At 48.5% G+C, this 25,080-nt stretch overlaps 3 protein-coding genes across 11 annotated transcripts in view; all 3 read left to right on the top strand.

The window, feature by feature from the left end:
* LOC101522188 (protocadherin gamma-C3) overlaps positions 1–25,080 on the top strand; it is a 179,420-nt gene that overhangs the window by 56,020 nt on the left and 98,320 nt on the right. The window contains exon 2 of one of the 9 annotated variants that reach the window (XM_058677453.1): positions 1,226–2,984. The exons of 7 other annotated variants lie outside the window; for them this stretch is intronic. In XM_058677453.1, coding sequence (XP_058533436.1) covers positions 1,226–2,607 — 1,382 coding nt within the window. In that variant the 3' untranslated portion in view covers positions 2,608–2,984. Of the gene's footprint in view, positions 1–1,225; positions 2,985–11,281; positions 14,061–25,080 lie in introns of those variants that run through there. One more of the 9 variants, XM_058677439.1, reaches the window with a different exon arrangement.
* On the top strand, positions 6,747–9,233 carry LOC131482689 (protocadherin gamma-B5-like). Its single transcript, XM_058677870.1, has one exon. It carries the CDS (start codon positions 6,747–6,749, stop codon positions 9,222–9,224), a length of 2,478 nt encoding a protein of 825 aa, XP_058533853.1. The 3' UTR covers positions 9,225–9,233.
* Positions 21,110–23,964, top strand: LOC101528225 (protocadherin gamma-A9-like). The gene is given in 2 exon segments (XM_058677869.1): positions 21,110–23,869; positions 23,871–23,964. Coding segments are annotated over 2 exon segments (2,562 nt in total). The 5' UTR covers positions 21,110–21,401.

The following is a 25,080-nucleotide window of genomic DNA, read 5'->3' as shown; positions in this document are numbered from 1 at the left end:
CAGCAGCGTCTATCTCCCTGCTTAATTCGGGGCACTTCAGCTTCCCCTAAGGTGATGCTCTCCGTGGCTGTAGAACATAGGTAAACAAAGCATTCATGCCCAGCGAAGATTCTGTGAGAAGTGAGTAGCAGAAGAACAATGGCAACTCCACAGGATCACAGAGGACGCGGCAAGCTGACGCTGCTGTGCGTGCTGTTGGGGACACTGTGGGAGATGGGAACCGGGCAGATTCGTTACTCCGTGCCAGAGGAGACGGACAAAGGCTATTTCGTGGGGAATATCTCTAAGGACCTGGGGCTGGAGTCGCGGCAGCTATCAAAGCATGGAGTCCGCATCGTCTCCCGAGGTAGGGCGCAGCTGTTTGCTCTGAACGTGCGCAGCGGCAGCTTGGTCACGGCGGGCAGGGTAGACCGCGAGGAGCTCTGTGCCCAGAGCCTGCGGTGCGTGCTAAATATTAACATCCTAGATGAGGATAGAGGACAACTCTTTGGGATAGAAATAGAGATAACTGATATCAATGATAATAAACCACAGTTCCAGGCTGAGAATTTGGAAGTAAAAATTAATGAAATCGCTGCTCCTGGTGCACGTTATCCACTGCCTGAGGCTGTGGACCCGGATGTGGGCGTGAACTCCCTGCAGAGCTACCAGCTCAGTCCCAATCTGCACTTCTCCCTGGACGTACAAACCGGAGACGATGGGGCTGTCCGGCCCGAGCTGGTGCTGGAGCGCGCCCTGGACCGCGAGCAGGAGGCCGTCCACCACCTGATCCTCACCGCCCTAGACGGCGGCGAGCCGCGGCGCTCCAGCACCGCGCACATCCGCGTGACTGTGCTGGATACAAACGACAACGCCCCGGTGTTTGCTCAGCCGACCTACCGGGTCAAAGTGCCTGAGAATGTGCCCCAGGGTACTCAGCTGCTCATCGTGAAAGCCAGCGACCCGGACGAGGGAGCCAACGGAAAGTTGGCTTATAAATTTTGGAAAATTAATGCGCAACATTCCCCATTTTTCCTGCTTAATGAAACTACTGGAGAAATATCAATCGCAAAAGGCCTTGATTATGAGGAATGTTCCTTCTATGAAATGGAAATACAGGCTGAAGATGGTGGGGGACTTCTGGGGAGGACCAAAGTGCTGATCTCTGTGGAAGATGTAAATGACAACAGACCGGAAGTGACCATTACTTCTCTTCTTAGCCCAGTGTTGGAGAGTTCTCCTCCAGGAACAGTGATTGCCTTCTTGAATGTGCATGACCGAGACTCCGGGAAGAATGGCCAAGTTGTGTGTCATGTAGGTGATCAGTTGCCTTTTAAATTGGAGAAGTCAGTCGATAACTACTATCGATTAGTGACATGGAAAGACTTAGATCGAGAAGAAGTCTCTAGCTACAAAATCACCGTGACAGCCTCAGATCTGGGAACCCCGCCTCTGGCTACTGAAACCCACATCAGCCTGATGGTAGCTGACACCAACGACAACCCGCCTGCTTTCCCTCATGCCTCATACTCTGCCTATATCCCAGAGAACAACCCCAGGGGGGCCTCCATCTTCTCTGTGACAGCACAGGACCCCGACAGCCAAGAGAATGCACAGATCACTTACTCTGTAATGGAAGACACCATATCCGGGGTGCCCCTGTCCACCTACGTCTCCATCAACTCTGACACTGGAATCCTATACGCACTGCAGCCTTTTGACTATGAGCACTTGAGAGACCTGCAGCTCTGGGTGACAGCCAGTGACAGTGGGGAACCGCCACTCAGCAGCAATGCCTCCCTCACCCTCTTTGTGCTGGACCAGAATGACAATGCCCCTGAGATCCTCTACCCCACCATCCCCACCGATGGATCCACAGGCGTGGAGCTGGCACCCCGCTCCGCAGAACCTGGCTACCTGGTGACCAAGGTGGTGGCAGTGGACAGGGACTCTGGCCAGAACGCCTGGCTGTCCTACCGGCTGCTCAAGGCCAGTGAGCCAGGGCTGTTCTCTGTGGGGCTGCACACGGGCGAGGTGCGCACAGCGCGGGCCCTGCTGGACAGAGATGCACTCAAGCAGAGCCTGGTGGTGGCTGTCCAGGACCACGGGCAGCCGCCTCTCTCGGCCACTGTCACGCTCACAGTGGCCGTGGCCGACAGCATCCCAGAGGTCTTAGCCGACTTGGGAAGTGTTCGAACTGCTAATGACCAAGACGATTCTGACCTCACGCTGTACCTTGTGGTGGCAGTGGCCACAGTGTCATGTGTCTTCCTGGCCTTTGTGATTGTGCTGGTGGCACTCAGGCTGAGGCGCTGGCACCACTCCCGCCTCCTGCATTCTGCAGGTGATCGGTTGTCAGGCATCCCAGCCCCACACTTCATGGGCATTGACGGGGTACAGGCTTTCCTGCAGACCTACTCGCATGAGGTTTCCCTGACCACAGACTCCAGAAAGAGTCACCTCATCTTCCCACAGCCCAACTACGCAGACACACTCATCAGCCAGGAGAGCTGTGGGAAAAATGCCTCTTTGTTGACATCTGTAGATTTTCAGGAATGTAAGGATGAAGCTGCTTGTGCTCAGGTGAGTTCAGTTCTTCCTCTTGCAGTTCCATTGTGTTTGCAGTGATCTAAGGGTTTTGAAGATTAGACTGTGGTGATCACTGAAAAGGCATACCACGAGTATCTCTTGTCTAATATATTGGTGATTCTGTAAAACTCTCATCAGCATAAGCTATTATTTCATTTACATTGAAAGGCTTAGACAACCTTTTAAAAACTCCTTAATTTACATTTATCATTATTCACTTGCCACACATTGTTCTTTAAGGGGTGTGTGTGTGTGTGTGTGTATGCAAGCATGCATAGAAAATTTTTGTAACCACCACATTCTTGTATTCAGTAAAACATGTACTATGATTTTTAAAATTATGTTTAGTGTTAAGGCCTTACCTAAATTCTTGAAGATTTCTTTACTTTGGATCTCTTCTCTGCAGTCTACCTTGTCATCAGGTCCCAACTAAACTGTAATTTAGTCATAGAGTGTTTCAAAAGCATGATTTTGGTTGGGGGTGAAATTGGACTTTAACATGTGAATGTGTTTGTGAGAGTGGTTACGTGGGCCCATGTAGATGAACATATGGAATCTAAAGGCTAGAATGGCGATTCCTTCTCCCGTAAAATATAAACAAAAAGCAGTCATCAGATAAGAAATGCAATTTCATAGGCCCTGCACAGTAGCCTAGAAGCTAAAAGTCCTCACCTTGCATGTGTCAGGATCCTAAAAGGGCACTGGTTCATTGCCAAGATGCTCCACTTCACATCCAGCTGCCTGGAAAAGCAGTTGAGAATGGCAAAGACTTGGGACCCTGCACCCATGTGGGAGATGCAGAAGAGGTTTCTGGCTAATGGGTCCTGACCTCAGATCAGCTCCGAACTGGCCATTGCAGCCACTTGAGGAGTAAGCCAGAAGACATTTCTGTCTCTCCACCTCTTTGTAAATCTGATATTCCAATAAAAAAATAAGTGTTTAAAAAGCAACATAATGGCATTTTAAACTATAGAAAACAATTTAGTTTAAGATTCACGTTATTTTTATTGGAAAGTCAGATATACAGAGAGGAGGGAACACACAGAGCAAAATCTTCCATCTGTTGATTCACTCCCCAAATGGCCGCAACAGCCAGTAATGAGCTAATCTGAAGCCAGGAGCCCCGAGCCTCTTCTGGATCTCCCATGCGGGTGCAGGTCCCAAGGCTTTGGACTGTCCTTGACTGTTTTCCCAAGGTCTCAGGCAAGGAGCTGTATGAGAAGTGGGACTGCCAGAAAAGGAAACAGGCCTACCTGGTGCTCATATGGGATCCTGACACATGTAGGTGAGGACTTCAGCCACTAGGCTGCCGTACCAGGCCCTTGAAAGCAAGTTTGTAAAAATACGAAAGAAAATATTTGCAACTGGTGGAAGAAAATGTCTGTTTGCATCCAAATTGAATTATGTATTTTAAATTTTAATAGATTTTTTGGGCCCGGCGGCGTGGCCTAGCGGCTAAAGTCCTTGCCTTGAAAGCCCCGGGATCTCATATGGGCGCTGGTTCTAATCCCGGCAGCTCCACTTCCCATCCAGCTCCCTGCTTGTGGCCTGGGAAAGCAGTTGAGGACGGCCCAATGCATTGGGGCTCTGCACCCGCGTGGGAGACCTGGAAGAGGTTCCTGGTTCCTGGCATCGGATCGGCACAGCATCGGCCCGTTGCGGCTCACTTGGGGAGTGAATCATCGGACGGAAGATCTTCCTCTCTGTCTCTCCTCTGTGTATATCTGGCTGTAATAAAAAAATTTTAATAGATTTATCAATGTTTATTGAAAAGGCAGATTAACAGAAGGAAGGATAGACAGAGTTAGATCTTTCATCTACTAGTTCACTTCTGAAGTAGCCACAATGGCTGTAACTGAACTGAACTCAAGCCAGGAGCCTCCCAGTGTGTCCAGAGTCTGAGGATTTGGGACATTCTCCACTATTTTCACAGGCTAAAAGCAGGGAACTGGATGTGAAGAATAGCTGCCAGAATACTAAGCGGGGGCCCATATGGGATCACAGGATTTGAGAAGGGAGGATTAGCCAATAGAGCCATTGTGTCAGGCCTTAAATATATATTTTAAAAAGAACAAAACATTTACCCAATTTAATTTTATTTTTTAAAGTTTTATTTGTATTTATTGGAAAGTCAGATATGCAGAGAGGAGGAGAGCAGAGCAGAAGATCTTCTGTCGAATGGTTCACTCCCCAAGTGAGCACAAAGGCTGGAGTTGAAAGAGCTGAGCCAATTCAGAGCCAGGAATGCCAGGAGATTCTTTGGGGTCTCCCAACACAGGTGCAGGATCCCAAGGGCTTGGGCCATCCTCAATTGCTTTCAAGGTCACAACCAGGGAGCTGGATGGGAAGTGAGGCTGCTGGGATTAGAACTGGCAACCGTATGGGATCCCAATATGTTCAAGGCAAGGACTTTAGCCACTAGGCTGTCACGCCCGGCCCTACTCAATTTTATGATTTTAAAATGTTTATACTTCCTCATTTGAGAGACAGAGAGAGAGAAGGAGAGAGATCTTCCATGAGCTGGTGTACTCTTCCAAACGCCTGCAACCAACAATGCTGGGCCATGTTGAAGCCAGTAACTCTAAAATTTCACTAGGTCTCATGATGTGTGTGTCAGGGGCCCTAGAACTTGAGCCATCTTATGTGCCTTCTCCTTGCATTAGCAGGAAGCTGGATCCGAAGCAGAGAAACCCCAACTCCAAGGGCACTTACATTCAGGATGGAAAGTTCCCAAACAAAACTTAATGCAGTGGGCCAGAGCTCCTGTCTCCACACCCTCTTTTGTTATCAGGAGGAAGTGGAAGCCTTGATAAGTCAATTATTATTAATGAATAGCATACCTCACTAGAATTGCATAGTGTTCCATCCTATGTTGCATGTAGAGGAGTGAAAGTTATCTCTTACTGTCATGTTATGGGGCAGAGCCATCTGAAGGGAGAGTTATGTTATCCACAGCTCAAAACTTTTAAAAGTGTGAGCAAGCATTCTGGTTTAAAAAAAAAAAAAACACGTTTGTACTATTTCTGAAACTGTTCTCTAATTTTCTTTTAAATTTAACTGTTGTAGTAGAAAGGCCAAATATGACACCATTTCATGGATTTATGTAAATATGTACATCAAAAAACACTTTCCTGATTCAAAGTTCAATATAATGTGGGTAAGGAGACAGGAAAATAGTGTGGTCTAATGGAACACTCCTTTGTGGGATACATACGATTAATGCATTACAATTTAAAAAAGAATTTATGTGCAATGACTGGAAGCATATTAGCCATGTACCTTTGAGACATGAAGGAGAAAGACTTGGAAGGGTATATCATCTCTTGGCTCAATCGCAGAGAGAATAGTTCCTGTCTGGGATGAGTATATCTTCAAGAAATCAGATCAGTAACGATCTATTTTGTATATAAGGACAGAATTGATATTGGGAGGAAGAGATGTCTGGGGGGTGGGTACAGAGTGGTGCAACTTTACACAATAATTGTCGAAGGTATTGATGTTTTCCAGTGGGTGTGATGGGAAACAGCAACAAAGCCTGCAGATATTGAGGGAAAACCAGGGCAATCAACAAACGAAACGAAAGAAATATTGCCTGTATAGCAGCTAATACAGAGGACGAACTTGTGAATTAATAGACAGGGGAGTCTGTCAGTGAGATCAGCTCTTACTCATTCTTGCACTGCAAGGCCAAAAGCTAACTGAATGTCAGAATTCCACAAGCTTGCAGAATGGTAGCTGTGCTTTGAAAAAGCAATTTATTACTGGTAAAAGGTTGGAACAATAAAAGATATGCCTGAGATACAGCTGGATGATAGTTGTTAAATACATGGTCATTAAAAACAGCATTTTTTCCTTAGTCCCAAAAATAGTCACTAGTCTGGTTTAGCCCAAGCAGGAGAGGCTGCAGTTCCCCTGTGTGGACTCTGGGCGCCGCTGTTGGCCAAAGTAGAGAGCGGAGCCCGCGCCCTCTCCTCGCGCAGCCGCTCCGGGCTTTCCAGGACAGCCCCACTGCAGAGCCCCGGGCCGGTGCCTTTGCCAGGCTTCCTGAACCAAACAAGAACAATCTCTGACCCGCACTTGCAAGCCTAGCCCGTTTGGAGCTGAGAATCACTGCACTACAGAGGGGATTTGTGGCCAGGTGCCCGCAGGCTGGTGAGCAAGCCTAGGGGAGAGGAGGGATGGGAAGAGGGAGCGGCGCCTGGGCGAGGGGGCGCGCACACCCGCGGACGCTGCTCTTTGCCTTGCTGCTGCTACTGCTGCTGCAGCTGCCTTTGTTCTGCCGGGCGCTCTCAGAGCAGCTCCGCTACAGGATCCGCGAGGAGATGCCCGTGGGAACGGTGGTGGGGCACCTCGCCAGGGACCTGGGCATCAGCGTCCCCGGGGTAGCGGCTCGCAAACTGCGCCTGAGTTCCGAGAAGCCTTACCTGAGCGTGCGTGCCGAGAGCGGGGAGCTGGTGGTGAGCGGCAGGCTGGACAGGGAGCAGCTCTGCGGGAGGAAGCCTGCCTGCTCTCTGGAGCTGGAGGCTGTGGCTGAAAACCCGCTAAACTTCTATCACGTGAACGTGGAAGTTGAGGACATTAATGACCACGCGCCCAAATTCACCCAAAGTTTCTTTGAGCTACACATCAGTGAGTCTGCTCATCCAGGGGCACGATTCATATTGGAAGCTGCAGAAGACTCCGATATTGGCTTAAACGCTCTACAGAATTATCAACTGTCTCCTAGTGCTAGTTTCTCCTTGATAAATAAGGAGAAAGAAGACGGCAGTAAATACCCGGAACTGGTACTGGAGAAATCCCTGGATCGGGAAGAACGAAGTGAGCACAGGCTAGTCCTGACGGCCTGGGACGGCGGAGACCCGGCCCTAAGCGGGACCGCTGAGCTGAGGATCAGGGTCACTGACGCCAACGACAACCCCCCTGTGTTCACCCAGGAGGTGTACAGGGTCAGCCTTCGGGAAAACTCGCCCCGGGGCACCGTGGTGCTGCAGGTGTCAGCCAGCGACCAGGACGAGGACGTCAACGCAGAAATCACATATTCCTTCCAGAGAACTAGCCAGGTCTTTGATCTGAATCCCAAGAGTGGGGAAATGACTACTCGGCGATCGCTGGACTATGAAGAAACCAAGGAGTATTCCCTAGTAGTGGAAGGCAGAGATGGTGGGGGATTGGTTGCACAATGTACAGTTGAAATTAAAATTCAGGATGAAAATGACAACAGCCCAGAAGTCAGGTTCCACTCAGTCCTGGACATGATTCTGGAAGATTCCGTGCCTGGAACACTAATAGCTCTGATCAAGGTATATGACAAGGATTCCGGGGGAAATGGGGATGTTAATTGTGAATTAGAAGGTGATGTCCCTTTTAAGATAATCTCCTCGTCCAAAATTTCATACAAATTGGTGACAGATGGAGTCCTTGACCGGGAACAGACTGCAGAGTACAATGTCACCATCACGGCCACTGACAGAGGCAAGCCACCACTCTCCTCAAGCTCAAGTGTCACAGTGCACATTGGCGATGTCAACGACAACGCGCCTGTCTTCCAGCAGCCCTCCTACGTGGTCCACGTGGCAGAGAACAATCCCCCAGGAGCCTCCATCGCGCAGGTCAGCGCCTCCGACCCAGATCTGGGCTCCAATGGGCAGGTCACCTACTCCATCGTGGCCAGCGACCTGGAGGCACAAACGCTGGCGTCCTACGTGTCAGTGAGCGCACACAGTGGCGTGCTGTTCGCGCAGCGCGCCCTGGACCACGAGCAGCTGCGCGCCTTCCACCTCACGCTGCAGGCCCGCGACCAGGGCTCGCCCGCACTCAGCGCCAACGTGAGCGTGCGCGTGCTGGTGGGCGACCGCAACGACAACGCGCCGCGCGTGCTGTACCCGGCGCTGGCGCCCGACGGCTCGGCGCTCTTCGACACGGTGCCGCGCGCCGCCGAGCCCGGCTACCTGGTCACCAAGGTGGTGGCGGTGGACGCCGACTCTGGCCACAACGCCTGGCTGTCGTACCACGTGCTGCAGGCCAGCGAGCCCGGGCTCTTCAGCCTGGGGCTGCGCACGGGCGAGGTGCGCACAGCGCGCGCCCTGGGCGACAGGGACGCGGCCCGCCAGCGCCTGCTGGTGGCTGTGCGCGATGGCGGGCAGCCGCCGCTGTCTGCCACCGCCACGCTGCACCTGGTCTTCGCGGACAGCCTGCAGGAGGTGCCGCCGGACCTGAGTGAGCACGCGGCGCCCTCGGACCCTCAGGGCGAGCTGCAGTTTTACCTGGTGCTGGCCTTGGCCGCCATCTCCGTGCTCTTCCTGCTCACGGTGATCCTGGCCATCGCGCTGCGCCTGCGCCGCTCCTCCAGCTCCGCAATGGGAGGCTGCTTCCAGCCTGGTGCTGTCTGTTCAAAATCTGGCCCCGGAATGCCTCCCCGCTACAGCGAGGGCACCTTGCCCTATTCCTACAACCTGTGCGTTGCCCACACGGGAAAGACGGAGTTTAGTGTTCTAAACACTAGTGAGCAGTTGAGCACAGGACAAGACATCCTCTGTGGTGACCCATCCGGGTCCTTGTTTCCGCTTAGCACTCCCAGCGAGCCGACCTCCCAACCCGAGATTCTAACACCGGTGAGTTTCACTTATGATTGTACCTCCTTTCCAGCTTCCATCTAATTTTCTAAATTTGTATTTGAGTAGATTATCCTGTTGTGTCTAGTGAGTTTGCATCTTGGAGGTTATACTTCAAGAGTGTGGAAGTTTGTTCCTCCAGGATTTTGGTAAATTGTGTGTGGTTGTGTGACATAAGAGAGGTAGTTTTTATTTTTTTTCATTTTTTTTGTAGATTTATTTTATTTTTTATTACAAAGTCAGATATACTGAGAGGAGGATAGATAGAGAGTAAGTGGAGCTGCCGGGATTAGAACCAGCGGCCATATGGGATCAAGGCGAGGACCTTAGCCACTAGGCCATGCTGCCGAGCCCAGAGAGGTAGTTTTTATAGCTATATCCTTGTAAGAGTGTGTGCCTACCTTTTTATTGAAACTACTCATTTACAAATTTATTCATTTATTCATTTACTCATCCTTTATATTTTTATATGAAGTTCTCATATGGAAATAAACATTCAATTTAGAGCATCTTTAATTCTTCCTTTAAAGGTTAGAGACTTCTTTCTTTTTCTAAGATTTAGTTATTTTATTGCAAAGTTAGATATACAGAGAATAGGAGAGATAGAGAGGAACATCTTCCGTCCCATGATCACTTTCTGAGTGACCGCAAGGGCTGATGCTGCTCTGATCCAAAGTCAGGAGCCAGGAAGTTCCTTCAGGTCTCCCACAAGGGTACAGAGTCCCAAGGCTTTGGGCCTCCTTAACTATTTTCCCAGGCCACAAGCAGGGAGCTGGATGGGAAGTGGAGCTGCCGGGATTATAACCAGCTCCCTTATGGGATCCCGGTGCGATCATGGCATGTTCAAGGTGAGGACTTTAGCCTGTAGACCACCATGCCCAGCCCAAAGGTTATAAACTTCTAATAGGTACTTCCTTCACTAATATCACTGGTAGTTTCTATTTGTTTTTATTACATATTTTGAGCTGCTTTCTGCTTAGGTAATTTATTCATGGATTCTTTTATTCCCTTAAACTTACATGAAAAAGCACCTTGTGTGCTGTATCATGCAGTAGAGGGGTAGGAGATGGAAGGAGATGTTCATTGAATTCGTAATAACCAAGTCAGCAATTTAGTTGCTTCCTTCGTTTTGCATAAATCTTTCTGATCAGGGCCAGAGGCTAAACTTGCTAAAAGAAAACAAATTGCTATTGTCTGGAACTTGCCATGGAATCTTCAAAGAAGAAAGGGAAAAGGCATTGTCCTCTTATTGGAGCCCTATGTGCGAGGCACTAGATGTTTCTGCATCATCGCTGTGGTTATGATGTACTCACTTGTAAGGCTGGTTCACCATAGCAAATGATTGTGGTAGATTGATTCTCATTATACAAACTTCTTACAGGGACACTCACTTTGTAGAACTGACCTTTCAGAACCGCTGCTTTGTTGTATAGTTAATGTTCTTTCAAATTTCGACCTAAGCTTAAACAACCTTTAGAAAAAGAAGCTAAAGATCAAGTTAATATCACATGCTTTCTTGATGTGGAATTAACATTGATATTGCTTTTCCCTGTTCACTTGTGTCCACCAAATTGTACATGGATCATGAGTTCACACAGTAAGTGTGGTATTTTGAAATACCAGAACAATGAAAACAATCAGAATGTACATTTTTAATAATCTACTCCTCTTAAGATTCACAATTGCGTAAGAAAATAACTATTTCCTCATTAAATTATCTTGGAAAGAGAAAAAAAACTCAAAACCTAATGTAACAATTGCCCTCAAATATATTATCTCATAAGATAATGCCAAAGTGAACAGTGCATCTGTATATTTATCAAAAAATGTGATATAGTTATATACAAAGGTCTGGAATTTAAAAAAAACATATCTGCAAAGACTACATATAATACATTTTTCAAAACATAATATGTATAGAAAATATGAGGCATAATTTAGGAACAAAATAATATACATATCCAAAATGAGAGGGAGACAGCAAAAATACTTCCGAAAATAAAATAGTCTAGCAATAACAGGAAATCAATTTCAAAGTGCAGAAATGGTCTCACTTCACTTAAAACTCAGACGCCAAAAATGACACCTTGCTTTTAAAATATGAACACAAGAAAATACTCAAAAAGCCTAAAATCAAAATTAGAACAGTATTTATCAGACATCTAGGACCAAACGCTGCAGGCATTAACGATGTAGTAACACCGAAGGACTCTGAGCGCCGCTGTTCCCCAAGAAAAACCCAGCAAGCCAAGACTCGGATGGTCAGCTCTGCCAGTACGCAAACTCCACAGAGCTCGAGAATTGCCTTTCAGGCTGCGAAGAAATCCAAAGTCCGAACGTGGAGCACCCGGTTTCTCCTGAGGAAACAGGTCAGGGTCCTCTGCAAGAGGTAAGCAAGAACCTAATGAGGCAGCAAGCATGCGCAGCCTTCTGAGAAAAATCCCTAACAAAGCAACAATGGCAGCTCCACACTTGCGCCTGCAAGGCAGAAGACTGGTCCTGCTGTGCGCGCTCCTGGGGACACTGGGAGAGGCCAGGGCGACTCAGATCCGCTACTCCGTGCCCGAGGAGTTGGAGAAGGGTTCCTTCGTGGGGAATATTTCCAAGGACCTGGGGCTGGAGCCGCGGGAGCTGGCGGGACGCGGAGTTCGCATAATGTCCCGAGGGAGGGCGCAGCTGTTTGCTCTGAACGCGCGCAGCGGCAGCTTGGTCACGGCGGGCAGGGTAGACCGCGAGGAGCTCTGTGCCCAGAGCGCGCGGTGCGTGCTGAGCCTGAAAGTTTTGGTTGAAGACAAAGTGAAACTTTATGGAGTGGAAATAGAAATAACTGATGTCAACGATAATAAACCGAAATTCCAAGTTGAGAATTTGGAAGTAAAAATTAATGAAATCGCTGCTCCTGGTGCACGTTATCCACTGCCTGAGGCTGTGGACCCGGATGTGGGCATGAACTCCCTGCAGAGCTACCAGCTCAGTCCCAATCTGCACTTCTCCCTGGACGTGCAAACCGGAGACGATGGGGCTGTCCGGCCCGAGCTGGTGCTGGAGCGCGCCCTGGACCGCGAGCAGGAGGCCGTCCACCACCTGATCCTCACCGCCCTAGACGGCGGCGAGCCGCGGCGCTCCAGCACCGCGCACATCCGCGTGACCGTGCTGGATACAAACGACAACGCCCCGGTGTTTGCTCAGCCGACCTACCGGGTCAAAGTGCCTGAGAACGTGCTCCAGGGTACTCAGCTGCTCACCGTGAGAGCCAGCGACCCGGACGAGGGAGCCAACGGAAAGTTGGCTTATAAATTTTGGAAAATTAATGAGGAACAATCCCCGTTATTCCTGCTTAATGAAACTACTGGAGAAATATCAATCGTAAAAAGCCTTGATTATGAGGAATGTTCCTTCTATGAAATGGAAATACAGGCTGAAGATGGTGGGGGACTAAAAGGGCGTGCCAAAGTGTTGATCTCTGTGGAAGATGTAAATGACAACAGACCGGAAGTGACCATTGCGTCTCTGTTTAGCCCAGTGAGGGAAGATGCTCCCCAGGGAACAGTGGTGGTTCTTTTCAACGCCCATGACCGAGACTCCGGGAAGAATGGCCAAGTTGTTTGTTCCATCCCGGACAGTCTGCCTTTTAAGTTGGAAAACTCCATTGACGATTATTATCGATTGACGACAGCCCAAACTCTTGACCGAGAAAAGGCCTCCGACTATAACATCACAGTGAGGGCCACAGACAGAGGAAACCCAGCCCTGTCCACAGAGATCCACATCTCTCTGAAAGTAGCTGACATCAATGACAATCCACCTGCTTTCTCTCAAGCGTCCTACTCAATCTACCTCCCTGAGAACAACCCCAGAGGTACCTCCATCTTCATGCTGAGTGCCTTTGACCCTGATAATGATGAGAACGCTAGAGTTACTTACTCCTTGGCTGAAGACACCATCCAGGGTGCTCCTCTCTCTTCCTTTGTCTCCATCAACTCAGACACGGGTGTGCTGTATGCCTTGCGCTCCTTTGATTATGAGCAGTTCCGAGACCTGCAGCTCTGGGTGACAGCCAGTGACAGTGGAGAACCACCACTCAGCAGCAATGCCTCCCTCACCCTCTTTGTGCTGGATCAGAATGACAATGCCCCTGAGATCCTCTACCCCACCATCCCCACTGATGGATCCACAGGCGTGGAGCTGGCACCCCGCTCCGCAGAGCCTGGCTACCTGGTGACCAAGGTGGTGGCAGTGGACAGGGACTCTGGCCAGAACGCCTGGCTGTCCTACCGGCTGCTCAAGGCCAGTGAGCCAGGGCTGTTCTCTGTGGGGCTGCACACGGGCGAGGTGCGCACAGCGCGGGCCCTGCTGGACAGAGATGCACTCAAGCAGAGCCTGGTGGTGGCCGTCCAGGACCACGGGCAGCCGCCTCTCTCGGCCACTGTCACGCTCACAGTGGCCATGGCCGACAGCATCCCTGCAGTGCTGGCTGATCTGGGCCACCTCAAGCCTTCAGTGGAAGCTGATGAATCAGACCTCACTCTGTACCTTGTGGTGGCAGTGGCCTCAGTGTCATGTGTCTTCCTGGCCTTTGTGATTGTGCTGGTGGCACTCAGGCTGAGGCGCTGGCACCACTCCCGCCTCCTGCATTCTGCAGGTGATCGGTTGTCAAGCATGCCAGCCCCACACTTCATGGGCATTGACGGGGTACAGGCTTTCCTGCAGACCTACTGGCATGAGGTTTCCCTGACCACAGACTCCAGAAAGAGTCACCTCATCTTCCCACAGCCCAACTACGCAGACACACTCATCAGCCAGGAGAGCTGTGGGAAAAATGCCTCTTTGTTGACATCTGTAGATTTTCAGGAATGTAAGGATGAAGCTGCTTGTGCTCAGGTGAGTTCAGTTCTTCCTCTTGCAGTTCCATTGTGTTTGCAGTGATCTAAGGGTTTTGAAGATTAGACTGTGGTGATCACTGAAAAGGCTTCCCAGGCAATGTCTCCAGTCAGTTTAATGATGATACTGTGAACTCTGTATTTCACTTTTATCATTATTCCCTTGTCACACATTATTATTTATATGTGTGTGTAGAAAAATTTCTGCAACCACCACAATCTTTTCTGTAATTGAACACATAGCACAAACTTATAAATGTGTTTAGAGTTGATGCTATAACTATACTCTTTGTATTTCTCCACTTTCAATCTCTTCTTTGAGATCTATCTTGTTATTGGTTCCCAACTAAATTGTATTACTTTGTAGAATATTTCAAAATGTAGTCCAGTGGTTTTGGTGGGAGGTAAAATTGGACTTTAAATGTGAAAAGTTTGTCACAGTGGTTACCTGGGCCATGGAGGTGGACATATGCAATCTAGAGACTACTTGGTCATTTTTTCACATAAAACAAAAATGAAAATCAGCAATTAGATAATAAATAAAATGTCATTTTAAACTGTTGAAGTCCATTTTTTAAATGTATAAGGATATGTTTTGAATGAGTAGATGTCTCTGTTTTTCAAATGAAATTAAAATATTTTAATGATTTAATTATTTTTATTGTAAGGTCAGATTTACACAAAGAATGAGAGACAGAGAGAAAGATCTTGTTTTGGTTGGTTTATTCTCCAAGCGTCCACAACGGGTGGAAATGAGCTGATCTGAAGCCAGGAGCAAGAAACTTTCTCTGAGTCTCCCATGCAGTTGTAGTGGCTCAAGGTTTTGAGCCATCTTCTATTGCTTTCCCAGTCCTCAAAAGGATTTGGATTTGAGGTGGTGTTGCCTGTAAATAAACTGGCAACATTTGGGATCCCTGGGATCCCAATGCATATATCCACTGATTTATCCACTGAGCCATTGTGCCAGTTCCACAAATATCTACACCAAGATTTTATTATTTAATTTTAAATGTCCATTATAAAATATATGATAAAATATTAAAAATCAGTAAGTCATTATAGAGAGATAGAGGCAGAGAGGAAAAGAGATCTTCCATGAGCTGGTGTACTCTTCCAAATGCCTGCAACCAACAATGCTGGGCCATGTTGAAGCCAGTAACTCTAAAATTTCACTAGGTCTCATGATGTGTGTGTCAGGGGCCCTAGAACTTGAGCCATCTTATGTGCCTTCTCCTTGCATTAGCAGGAAGCTGGATCCGAAGCAGAGAAACCCCAACTCCAAGGGCACTTACATTCAGGATGGAAAGTTCCCAAACAAAACTTAATGCAGTGGGCCAGAGCTCCTGTCCCCACGCCCTCTTATGTTATCAGGAGGAAGTGGAAGCCTTGATAAGTCAATTATTACTAATGTCAATTATTATTAATGAATAGCATACATACCTCACTAGAATTGCATAGTGTTCCATCCTATGTTGCATGTAGAGGAGTGAAAGTTATCTTTTCTGTCATATTAGGTGAAGAACCATTTGAAGGGACAGTAATATTATCCGCATTTCACAGCTTTTGAAAGTGTGAGCAAATCATCCTGGTACAAGAAACATTTGTACTATTCCTGAAACTGTTCTGTAATTCTTTTCTATATTTAAAAATAAATTAGAAAGTTAGGTCAAATATCACTAATTTCCATATGCCTATGTAAATAAATATAAATGCCATGAACACATTTTCTGATTGCAAAGTATAGCAAGAATAATATAGGTATGGAGCTGGGAAAATTGGGAACACTCTTTTGTGGCTTTCTGCAATATATATGATTCACCCTGTGGTATTTAAAAAGAATTTATGTACAATGACTGCAAGGATATAAGCCATGTACCTTTGAGACATGAAGGAGAAAGACTTGGAAGGGTATATCATCTCTTGGCTCAATCGCAGAGAGAATAGTTCCTGTCTGGGATGAATATATCTTCAAGAAATCAGATCAGTAAAGATCTATTTTGTATATAAAGACAGAATTGATATTGGGAGGAAGAGATGTCTGGGGGGTGGGTACAGAGTGGTGCAACTTTACACAATAATTGTCGAAGGTATTGATGTTTTCCAGTGGGTGTGATGGGAAACAGCAACAAAGCCTGCAGATATTGAGGGAAAACCAGGGCAATCAACAAACGAAATGAAAGAAATATTGCCTGTATAGCAGCTAATACAGAGGACGAACTTGTGAATTAATAGACAGGGGAGTCTGTCAGTGAGATCAGCTCTTACTCATTCTTGCACTGCAAGGCCAAAAGCTAACCGAATGTCAGAATTCCACAAGCTTGCAGAATGGTAGCTGTGCTTTGAAAAAGCAATTTATTACTGGTAAAAGGTTGGAACAATAAAAGATATGCCTGAGATACAGCTGGATGATATGTTATTAAATACATGGTCATTAAAAACATTATTCGATAATTAGACCCACAGTTAGTTAAGGTCTGGTTAAACTCAATCAGCAGGAGAGGCTGCAGTTCCCCTGTGTGGACTCTGGGCGCCGCTGTTGGCCAAAGTAGAGAGCGGAGCCCGCGCCCTCTCCTCGCGCAGCCGCTCCGGGCTTTCCAGGACAGCCCCACTGCAGAGCCCCGGGCCGGTGCCTTTGCCAGGCTTCCTGAACCAAACAAGAACTATCTCTGACCTGCACTTGCAAGCCTAGCCCGTTTGGAGCTGAGAATCGCTGCACTACAGAGGGGATTTGTGGCCAGGTGCCCGCAGGCTGGTGAGCAAGCCTAGGGGAGAGGAGGGATGGGAAGAGGGAGCGGCGCCTGGGCGAGGGGGCGCGCACACCCGCGGACGCTGCTCTTTGCCTTGCTGCTGCTACTGCTGCTGCAGCTGCCTTTGTTCTGCCGGGCGCTCTCAGAGCAGCTCCGCTACAGGATCCGCGAGGAGATGCCCGTGGGAACGGTGGTGGGGCACCTCGCCAGGGACCTGGGCATCAGCGTCCCCGGGGTAGCGGCTCGCAAATTGCGCCTGAGTTCCGAGAAGCCTTACCTGAGCGTGCGTGCCGAGAGCGGGGAGCTGGTGGTGAGCGGCAGGCTGGACAGGGAGCAGCTCTGCGGGAGGAAGCCTGCCTGCTCTCTGGAGCTGGAGGCTGTGGCTGAAAACCCGCTAAACTTCTATCACGTGAACGTGGAAGTTGAGGACATTAATGACCACGCGCCCAAATTCACCCAAAGTTTCTTTGAGCTATATATCATTGAGTCTGCTCAGCCGGGGAAACGATTCATATTGGAAGCTGCAGAAGACTCCGATATTGGCTTAAACGCTCTACAGAATTATCAACTGTCTCCTAGTGCTAGTTTCTCCTTGATAAATAAGGAGAAAGAAGATGGCAGTAAATACCCGGAACTGGTACTGGAGAAATCCCTGGATCGGGAAGAACGAAGTGAGCACAGGCTAGTCCTGACGGCCTGGGACGGCGGAGACCCGGCCCTAAGCGGGACCGCTGAGCTGAGGATCAGGGTCACTGACGCCAACGACAACCCCCCTGTGTTCACCCAGGAGGTGTACAGGGTCAGCCTTCGGGAAAACTCGCCCCGGGGCACCGTGGTGCTGCAGGTGTCAGCCAGCGACCAGGACGAGGACGTCAACGCAGAAATCACATATTCCTTCCAGAGAACTAGCCAGGTCTTTGATCTGAATCCCAAGAGTGGGGAAATGACTACTCGGCGATCGCTGGACTATGAAGAAACCAAGGAGTATTCCCTAGTAGTGGAAGGCAGAGATGGTGGGGGAATGATTGCACAATGTACAGTTGAAATTAAAATTCAGGATGAAAATGACAACAGCCCAGAAGTCAGGTTCCACTCAGTCCTGGACATGATTCTGGAAGATTCCGTGCCTGGAACACTAATAGCTCTGATCAAGGTATATGACAAGGATTCCGGGGGAAATGGGGAGGTTAATTGTGAATTAGAAGGTGATGTCCCTTTTAAGATAATCTCCTCGTCCAAAAATTCATACAAATTGGTGACAGATGGAGTCCTTGACCGGGAACAGACTGCAGAGTACAATGTCACCATCACGGCCACTGACAGAGGCAAGCCACCACTCTCCTCAAGCTCAAGTGTCACAGTGCACATTGGCGATGTCAACGACAACGCGCCTGTCTTCCAGCAGCCCTCCTACGTGGTCCACGTGGCAGAGAACAATCCCCCAGGAGCCTCCATCGCGCAGGTCAGCGCCTCCGACCCAGATCTGGGCTCCAATGGGCAGGTCACCTACTCCATCGTGGCCAGCGACCTGGAGGCACAAACGCTGGCGTCCTACGTGTCAGTGAGCGCACACAGTGGCTTGCTGTTCGCGCAGCGCGCCCTGGACCACGAGCAGCTGCGCGCCTTCCACCTCACGCTGCAGGCCCGCGACCAGGGCTCGCCCGCACTCAGCGCCAACGTGAGCGTGCGCGTGCTGGTGGGCGACCGCAACGACAACGCGCCGCGCGTGCTGTACCCGGCGCTGGCGCCCGACGGCTCGGCGCTCTTCGACACGGTGCCGCGCGCCGCCGAGCCCGGCTACCTGGTCACCAAGGTGGTGGCGGTGGACGCCGACTCTGGCCACAACGCCTGGCTGTCGTACCACGTGCTGCAGGCCAGCGAGCCCGGGCTCTTCAGCCTGGGGCTGCGCACGGGCGAGGTGCGCACAGCGCGCGCCCTGGGCGACAGGGACGCGGCCCGCCAGCGCCTGCTGGTGGCTGTGCGCGATGGCGGGCAGCCGCCGCTGTCTGCCACCGCCACGCTGCACCTGGTCTTCGCGGACAGCCTGCAGGAGGTGCCGCCGGACCTGAGTGAGCACGCGGCGCCCTCGGACCCTCAGGGCGAGCTGCAGTTTTACCTGGTGCTGGCCTTGGCCGCCATCTCCGTGCTCTTCCTGCTCACGGTGATCCTGGCCATCGCTCTGCGCCTGCGCCGCTCCTCCAGCTCCGCAATGGGAGGCTGCTTCCAGCCTGGTGCTGTCTGTTCAAAATCTGGCCCCGGAATGCCTCCCCGCTACAGCGAGGGCACCTTGCCCTATTCCTACAACCTGTGCGTTGCCCACACGGGAAAGACGGAGTTTAGTGTTCTAAACACTAGTGAGCAGTTGAGCACAGGACAAGACATCCTCTGTGGTGACCCATCCGGGTCCTTGTTTCCGCTTAGCACTCCCAGCGAGCCGACCTCCCAACCCGAGATTCTAACACCGGTGAGTTTCACTTATGATTGTACCTCCTTTCCAGCTTCCATCTAATTTTCTAAATTTGTATTTGAATAGATTATCCTGTTGTGTCTAGTGAGTTTGCATCTTGGAGGTTATACTTCAAGAGTGTGGAAGTTTGTTCCTCCAGGATTTTGGTAAATTGTGTGTGGTTGTGTGACATAAGTGGAGGTAGTTTTTATAGCTATATCCTTGTGAGAGTGTATGCCTACCTTTATGACAAAAACTTATACCTTTTTGCCTTTTTATCGATACTACTCATATTTACAAATTTCCTCATCCCTTATATTTTTATATGTAGTTCTCTTATGCAAATAAACATTCAATTTAGTACGGGAAATCATTTTATTCATTCTTTAAGCTCCAAAACATCTAATTAATGTCTTAATTGATTTTACAAATATAGTTTTCCTTCTTGTTTTTACTCCCCTTATTCTTTTATTGAGTGAGCTGCTTTCCTCTTACTTAGTTATTCATGAATTGTTCACTCTCCTGCAGTAACATGGAAAACTACCTTGTGTTCTGTATGTATGCATTAGAGGGATGGAGGTGGGAACGAGATGTGCATGAATTCAATACAGCCAATCAGTTTTTAAGTTCTTTCAGTTTTTGAACATACCTTTTCCTTTCTGATCCTGACCTGAGAACAAACTTGCTAAGGAAAATGAAATGCTATTTTCTTTAATTCTTTGGCTGTTTTACTTGGTATTCAATCTTTGAAGAATAAAAGGAAAAGGCATTGTCCTATCATTTTTAGCCCTATGTGTACGGCACTAGATGTTTCTGCATGGGTTGATGGGGCTCACTTGTAAGGCAAAAAGTTCTGGTCTCATGGGATACACTGGCAGAGGCCTTTTGCTGGTTTACCTTAGCAAGTGATTGCAGTACATTGACTCTAATTATAGAGACTTCTTACAGGGACACTCCCTTTGTAGAACTGACCTTTCAGAACCGCTGCTTTGTTGTATAGTTAATGTTCTTTCAAATTTCGACCTAAGCTTAAACAACCTTTAGAACAAGAAGCTAAAGATCAAGTTAATATCACATGCCTTCTTGATGTGGAATTAACATTGATATTGCTTTTCCCTGTTCGTTTGCATCTTCCAAACTGTGTATGGATCATGAGTTCATTCAGGAAGTGTCATTTTTGAAGTATTAGAACAATGAAGCAATGACAGAAATGAACATTTTAAAAATCTACTCCTGTTAAATTTAACAATTTCAAGTGGAGAAGAACTAGTTTGAATGATTAAATTATATTTATGACCAAAAGATTTTCAATCTTTCCCCACATAAGCCATCAAGTAAATTAATCTCATTAGGGAGCATCAATGTGGACAATGTGTCTACATCTTTACGCAATGATGTTATATGATCATACACATAGGTCTGGAATTAAAACTAAAAATGTATCATATTTCCAAAGTGTGCACATCATACGTATTTCCGAAAAATTATAGAAAATATATAACACATTTTAGAATAACAATGTACATATCAGAGGAAGAGGCACTTCTGTCCAGAGCAAAATAATCTAACAATAACAGGCAATTAATTTCAGGTCTGGAATTAAAACTAAAAATGTATCATATTTCCAAAGTGTGCACATCATACGTATTTCCGAAAAATTATAGCAAACATATAATACAGTTTAGAATAACAGTGTACATATCAGAGGAAGAGGCAATTCTGTCCAGAGCAAAAATAATCTAAAAATAACAGGAAATTAATTTCAAAGTACAGAAATTGTCTCACTTCACTTAAAACTCAGATGCCAAAAATGACACCTTGCTTTTAAAATATGGACACAAGAAAATACTCAAAAAGCCTAAAATCAAAATTAGAACAGTATTTATCAGACATCTAGGACCAAACGCTGCAGGCATTAACGATGTAGTAACACCGAAGGACTCTGAGCGCCGCTGTTCCCCAAGAAAAACCCAGCAAGCCAAGACTCGGATGGTCAGCTCTGCCAGTACGCAAACTCCACAGAGCTCGAGAATTGCCTTTCAGGCTGCGAAGAAATCCAAAGTCCGAACGTGGAGCACCCGGTTTCTCCTGAGGAAACAGGTCAGGGTCCTCTGCGAGAGGTAAGCAAGAACCTAATGAGGCAGCAAGCATGCGCAGCCTTCTGAGAAAAATCCCTAACAAAGCAACAATGGCAGCTCCACACTTGCGCCTGCAAGGCAGAAGACTGGTCCTGCTGTGCGCGCTCCTGGGGACACTGGGAGAGGCCAGAGCGACTCAGATCCGCTACTCCGTGCCCGAGGAGTTGGAGAAGGGTTCCTTCGTGGGGAATATTTCCAAGGACCTGGGGCTGGAGCCGCGGGAGCTGGCGGGACGCGGAGTTCGCATAATGTCCCGAGGGAGGGCGCAGCTGTTTGCTCTGAACGCGCGCAGCGGCAGCTTGGTCACGGCGGGCAGGGTAGACCGCGAGGAGCTCTGTGCCCAGAGCGCGCGGTGCGTGCTGAGCCTGAAAGTTTTGGTTGAAGACAAAGTGAAACTTTATGGAGTGGAAATAGAAATAACTGATGTCAACGATAATAAACCGAAATTTGAGGCTGGAAATTTGGAAATAAAAATTAATGAAATCGCTGCTCCTGGTGCGCGTTATCCACTGCCTGAGGCTGTGGACCCGGATGTGGGCATGAACTCCCTGCAGAGCTACCAGCTCAGTCCCAATCTGCACTTCTCCCTGGACGTGCAAACCGGAGACGATGGGGCTGTCCGGCCCGAGCTGGTGCTGGAGCGCGCCCTGGACCGCGAGCAGGAGGCCGTCCACCACCTGATCCTCACCGCCCTAGACGGCGGCGAGCCGCGGCGCTCCAGCACCGCGCACATCCGCGTGACCGTGCTGGATACAAACGACAACGCCCCGGTGTTTGCTCAGCCGACCTACCGGGTCAAAGTGCCTGAGAACGTGCTCCAGGGTACTCAGCTGCTCACCGTGAGAGCCAGCGACCTGGACGAGGGAGCCAACGGGAAGGTGGTATACAAATTCAGGAAAATTAATGAGGAACAATCCCCGTTATTCCTGCTTAATGAAACTACTGGAGAAATATCAATCGTAAAAAGCCTTGATTATGAGGAATGTTCCTTCTATGAAATGGAAATACAGGCTGAAGATGGTGGGGGACTAAAAGGGCGTGCCAAAGTGCTGATCTCTGTGGAAGATGTAAATGACAACAGACCGGAAGTGACCATTGCGTCTCTGTTTAGCCCAGTGAGGGAAGATGCTCCCCAGGGAACAGTGGTGGTTCTTTTCAACGCCCATGACCGAGACTCCGGGAAGAATGGCCAAGTTGTTTGTTCCATCCCGGACAGTCTGCCTTTTAAGTTGGAAAACTCCATTGACGATTATTATCGATTGACGACAGCCCAAACTCTTGACCGAGAAAAGGCCTCTGACTATAACATCACAGTGAGGGCCACAGACAGAGGAAACCCAGCCCTGTCCACAGAGATCCACATCTCTCTGAAAGTAGCTGACATCAATGACAATCCACCTGCTTTCTCTCAAGCGTCCTACTCAGTCTTCCTCCCTGAGAACAACCCCAGAGGTACCTCCATCTTCATGCTGAGTGCCTTTGACCCTGATAATGATGAGAACGCTAGAGTTACTTACTCCTTGGCTGAAGACACCATCCAGGGTGCTCCTCTCTCTTCCTTTGTCTCCATCAACTCAGACACGGGTGTGCTGTATGCCTTGCGCTCCTTTGATTATGAGCAGTTCCGAGACCTGCAGCTCTGGGTGACAGCCAGTGACAGTGGAGAACCACCACTCAGCAGCAATGCCTCCCTCACCCTCTTTGTGCTGGACCAGAATGACAATGCCCCCGAGATCCTCTACCCCACCCTCCCCACCGATGGATCCACAGGCGTGGAGCTGGCACCCCGCTCCGCAGAACCTGGCTACCTGGTGACCAAGGTGGTGGCAGTGGACAGGGACTCTGGCCAGAACGCCTGGCTGTCCTACCGGCTGCTCAAGGCCAGTGAGCCAGGGCTGTTCTCTGTGGGGCTGCACACGGGCGAGGTGCGCACAGCGCGGGCCCTGCTGGACAGAGATGCACTCAAGCAGAGCCTGGTGGTGGCCGTCCAGGACCACGGGCAGCCGCCTCTCTCGGCCACTGTCACGCTCACAGTGGCCGTAGCCGACAGCATCCCTGCAGTGCTGGCTGACCTGGGCCACCTCAATCCATCTACTGATGTGGATGAATCAGACCTCACGCTGTACCTTGTGGTGGCAGTGGCCACAGTGTCGTGTGTCTTCCTGGCTTTTGTGATTGTGCTATTGGCGCTCAGGCTGAGACGCAGGTATACCTCCTTTCTGTTGCAGTCCAATGGTGCCAGTTCATTGGGCATGACCCCCTCACAGCTTGTAGGCGTGGACGGGGTGCAGGCCTTCCTGCAGACCTATTCCCAGGAATTTTCCCTCACTGCTGACTCTGGCAAGAGCCACCTCATCTTTCCAAAGCCAAACTACATGGACACACTCCTCAGCCAGGCAAGCTGTGGGAAAAGCGAGCCTTCATGCGATTCACTTGATTCCAGGCTTCCCATTCAAAATACCCCTCTAGTTCCTGTGAGTTCTTTTTATTTTTTTCTTATGTTTTTCTATGATTGGTTTTCCCTTTTATGTCTGTGTGTTCAGGATTGAGTATGTTGGTATGAATCTGTCTTAACTATTGAGTTCTTAACCTAATCCTTTATCTGACATCTAAAAGGAGTGATATATTGGTTATCTGCTTATTTTCACTTTTTCGTAATAATTATCTAGTGAATAGAAACCATTCTTCCCGGGATGGCTCTTTTGATCCTCTAGCCGGGTGGTTCTTTGGTTGCGCTTGCGTGGATGGTAGCTATGGGTCACTACTAATTTCTGGCTGGATTTCTAGATTGGAAATTTATGGGTCCTTGTAGTCTCCAGTGCCTGAATTGGGGCAATCTTACTCCTCAGTAATCTCTATAGCTGATTCTACTTGTATAAGGACAAATTCCAGGGAAAATAAGTGTCTTAGAGAAATCCGTCACGAAATGACCCCTTTGAGGTAATACTTTCGCAGGTTGTAGAATACGTTCCTTTTAAAGATCTTTGCTGAGTAAGGTATTCTAATTTTAGTTATCTATTTCCAGCCCTCGAAACAAAAGCATTTTATTCTCCTAATCATGACTGTGGCAGCATTGTTTATTCCTCCTATCCCTTTTTTTTTCATTTTTTAGTGTTGTGATATCATATTGTGGGGAGTAGTGTAATTTTATACTTTCCTGCATAATATGCTTGCTCAAAAGAGGTTTCTAGAGCTGAACACTAGGAAAGGACAGAGAAAAAAATCATTCAGCTGTGCAGACTACTATTTGAATCTAGAGATGAATTCTGTATCATTTAGAGAAATAGTCCCTAGGAATTGATAGGGAGATTCTAAGAAATTTTTATGAAAGAACATATTATTTAACATGATCTTAAACATGAATTTGGGACCTACTTTGTGGCATGACAGGTCAAGCTGCCACTTGCAATGCCAACATTTCTTATGGTTCAAATATCAGTTGCTCCACTTTTGATCCAGTTCTCTGCTAATGTGCCTGGAAAAATAACAGTTGATGGCCCAAATCCTTGCACACCTGTCACTCTTGTGAGAGGCCAGGATAGAGTTCTTGGCTCCTGGTTTGCCCTGGCCCAGATCTGGCTAGTGTAATCACTTGGGAAGAAACCCAGTAAATGAAGATCTCTCTCCTCCCTCATACTCACTCCCTGCTCTCTCTCTGCCTTTCAAATAAGCAAGTCTTCACACATAAAC

Source organism: Ochotona princeps, chromosome 19 (assembly GCF_030435755.1).
Source record: "Ochotona princeps isolate mOchPri1 chromosome 19, mOchPri1.hap1, whole genome shotgun sequence".
Classification (NCBI taxonomy): domain Eukaryota; kingdom Metazoa; phylum Chordata; class Mammalia; order Lagomorpha; family Ochotonidae; genus Ochotona; species Ochotona princeps.
The sequence above is the reverse complement of the archived record's forward strand: the minus strand, read 5'-3'. Positions and strand labels throughout refer to the sequence as shown.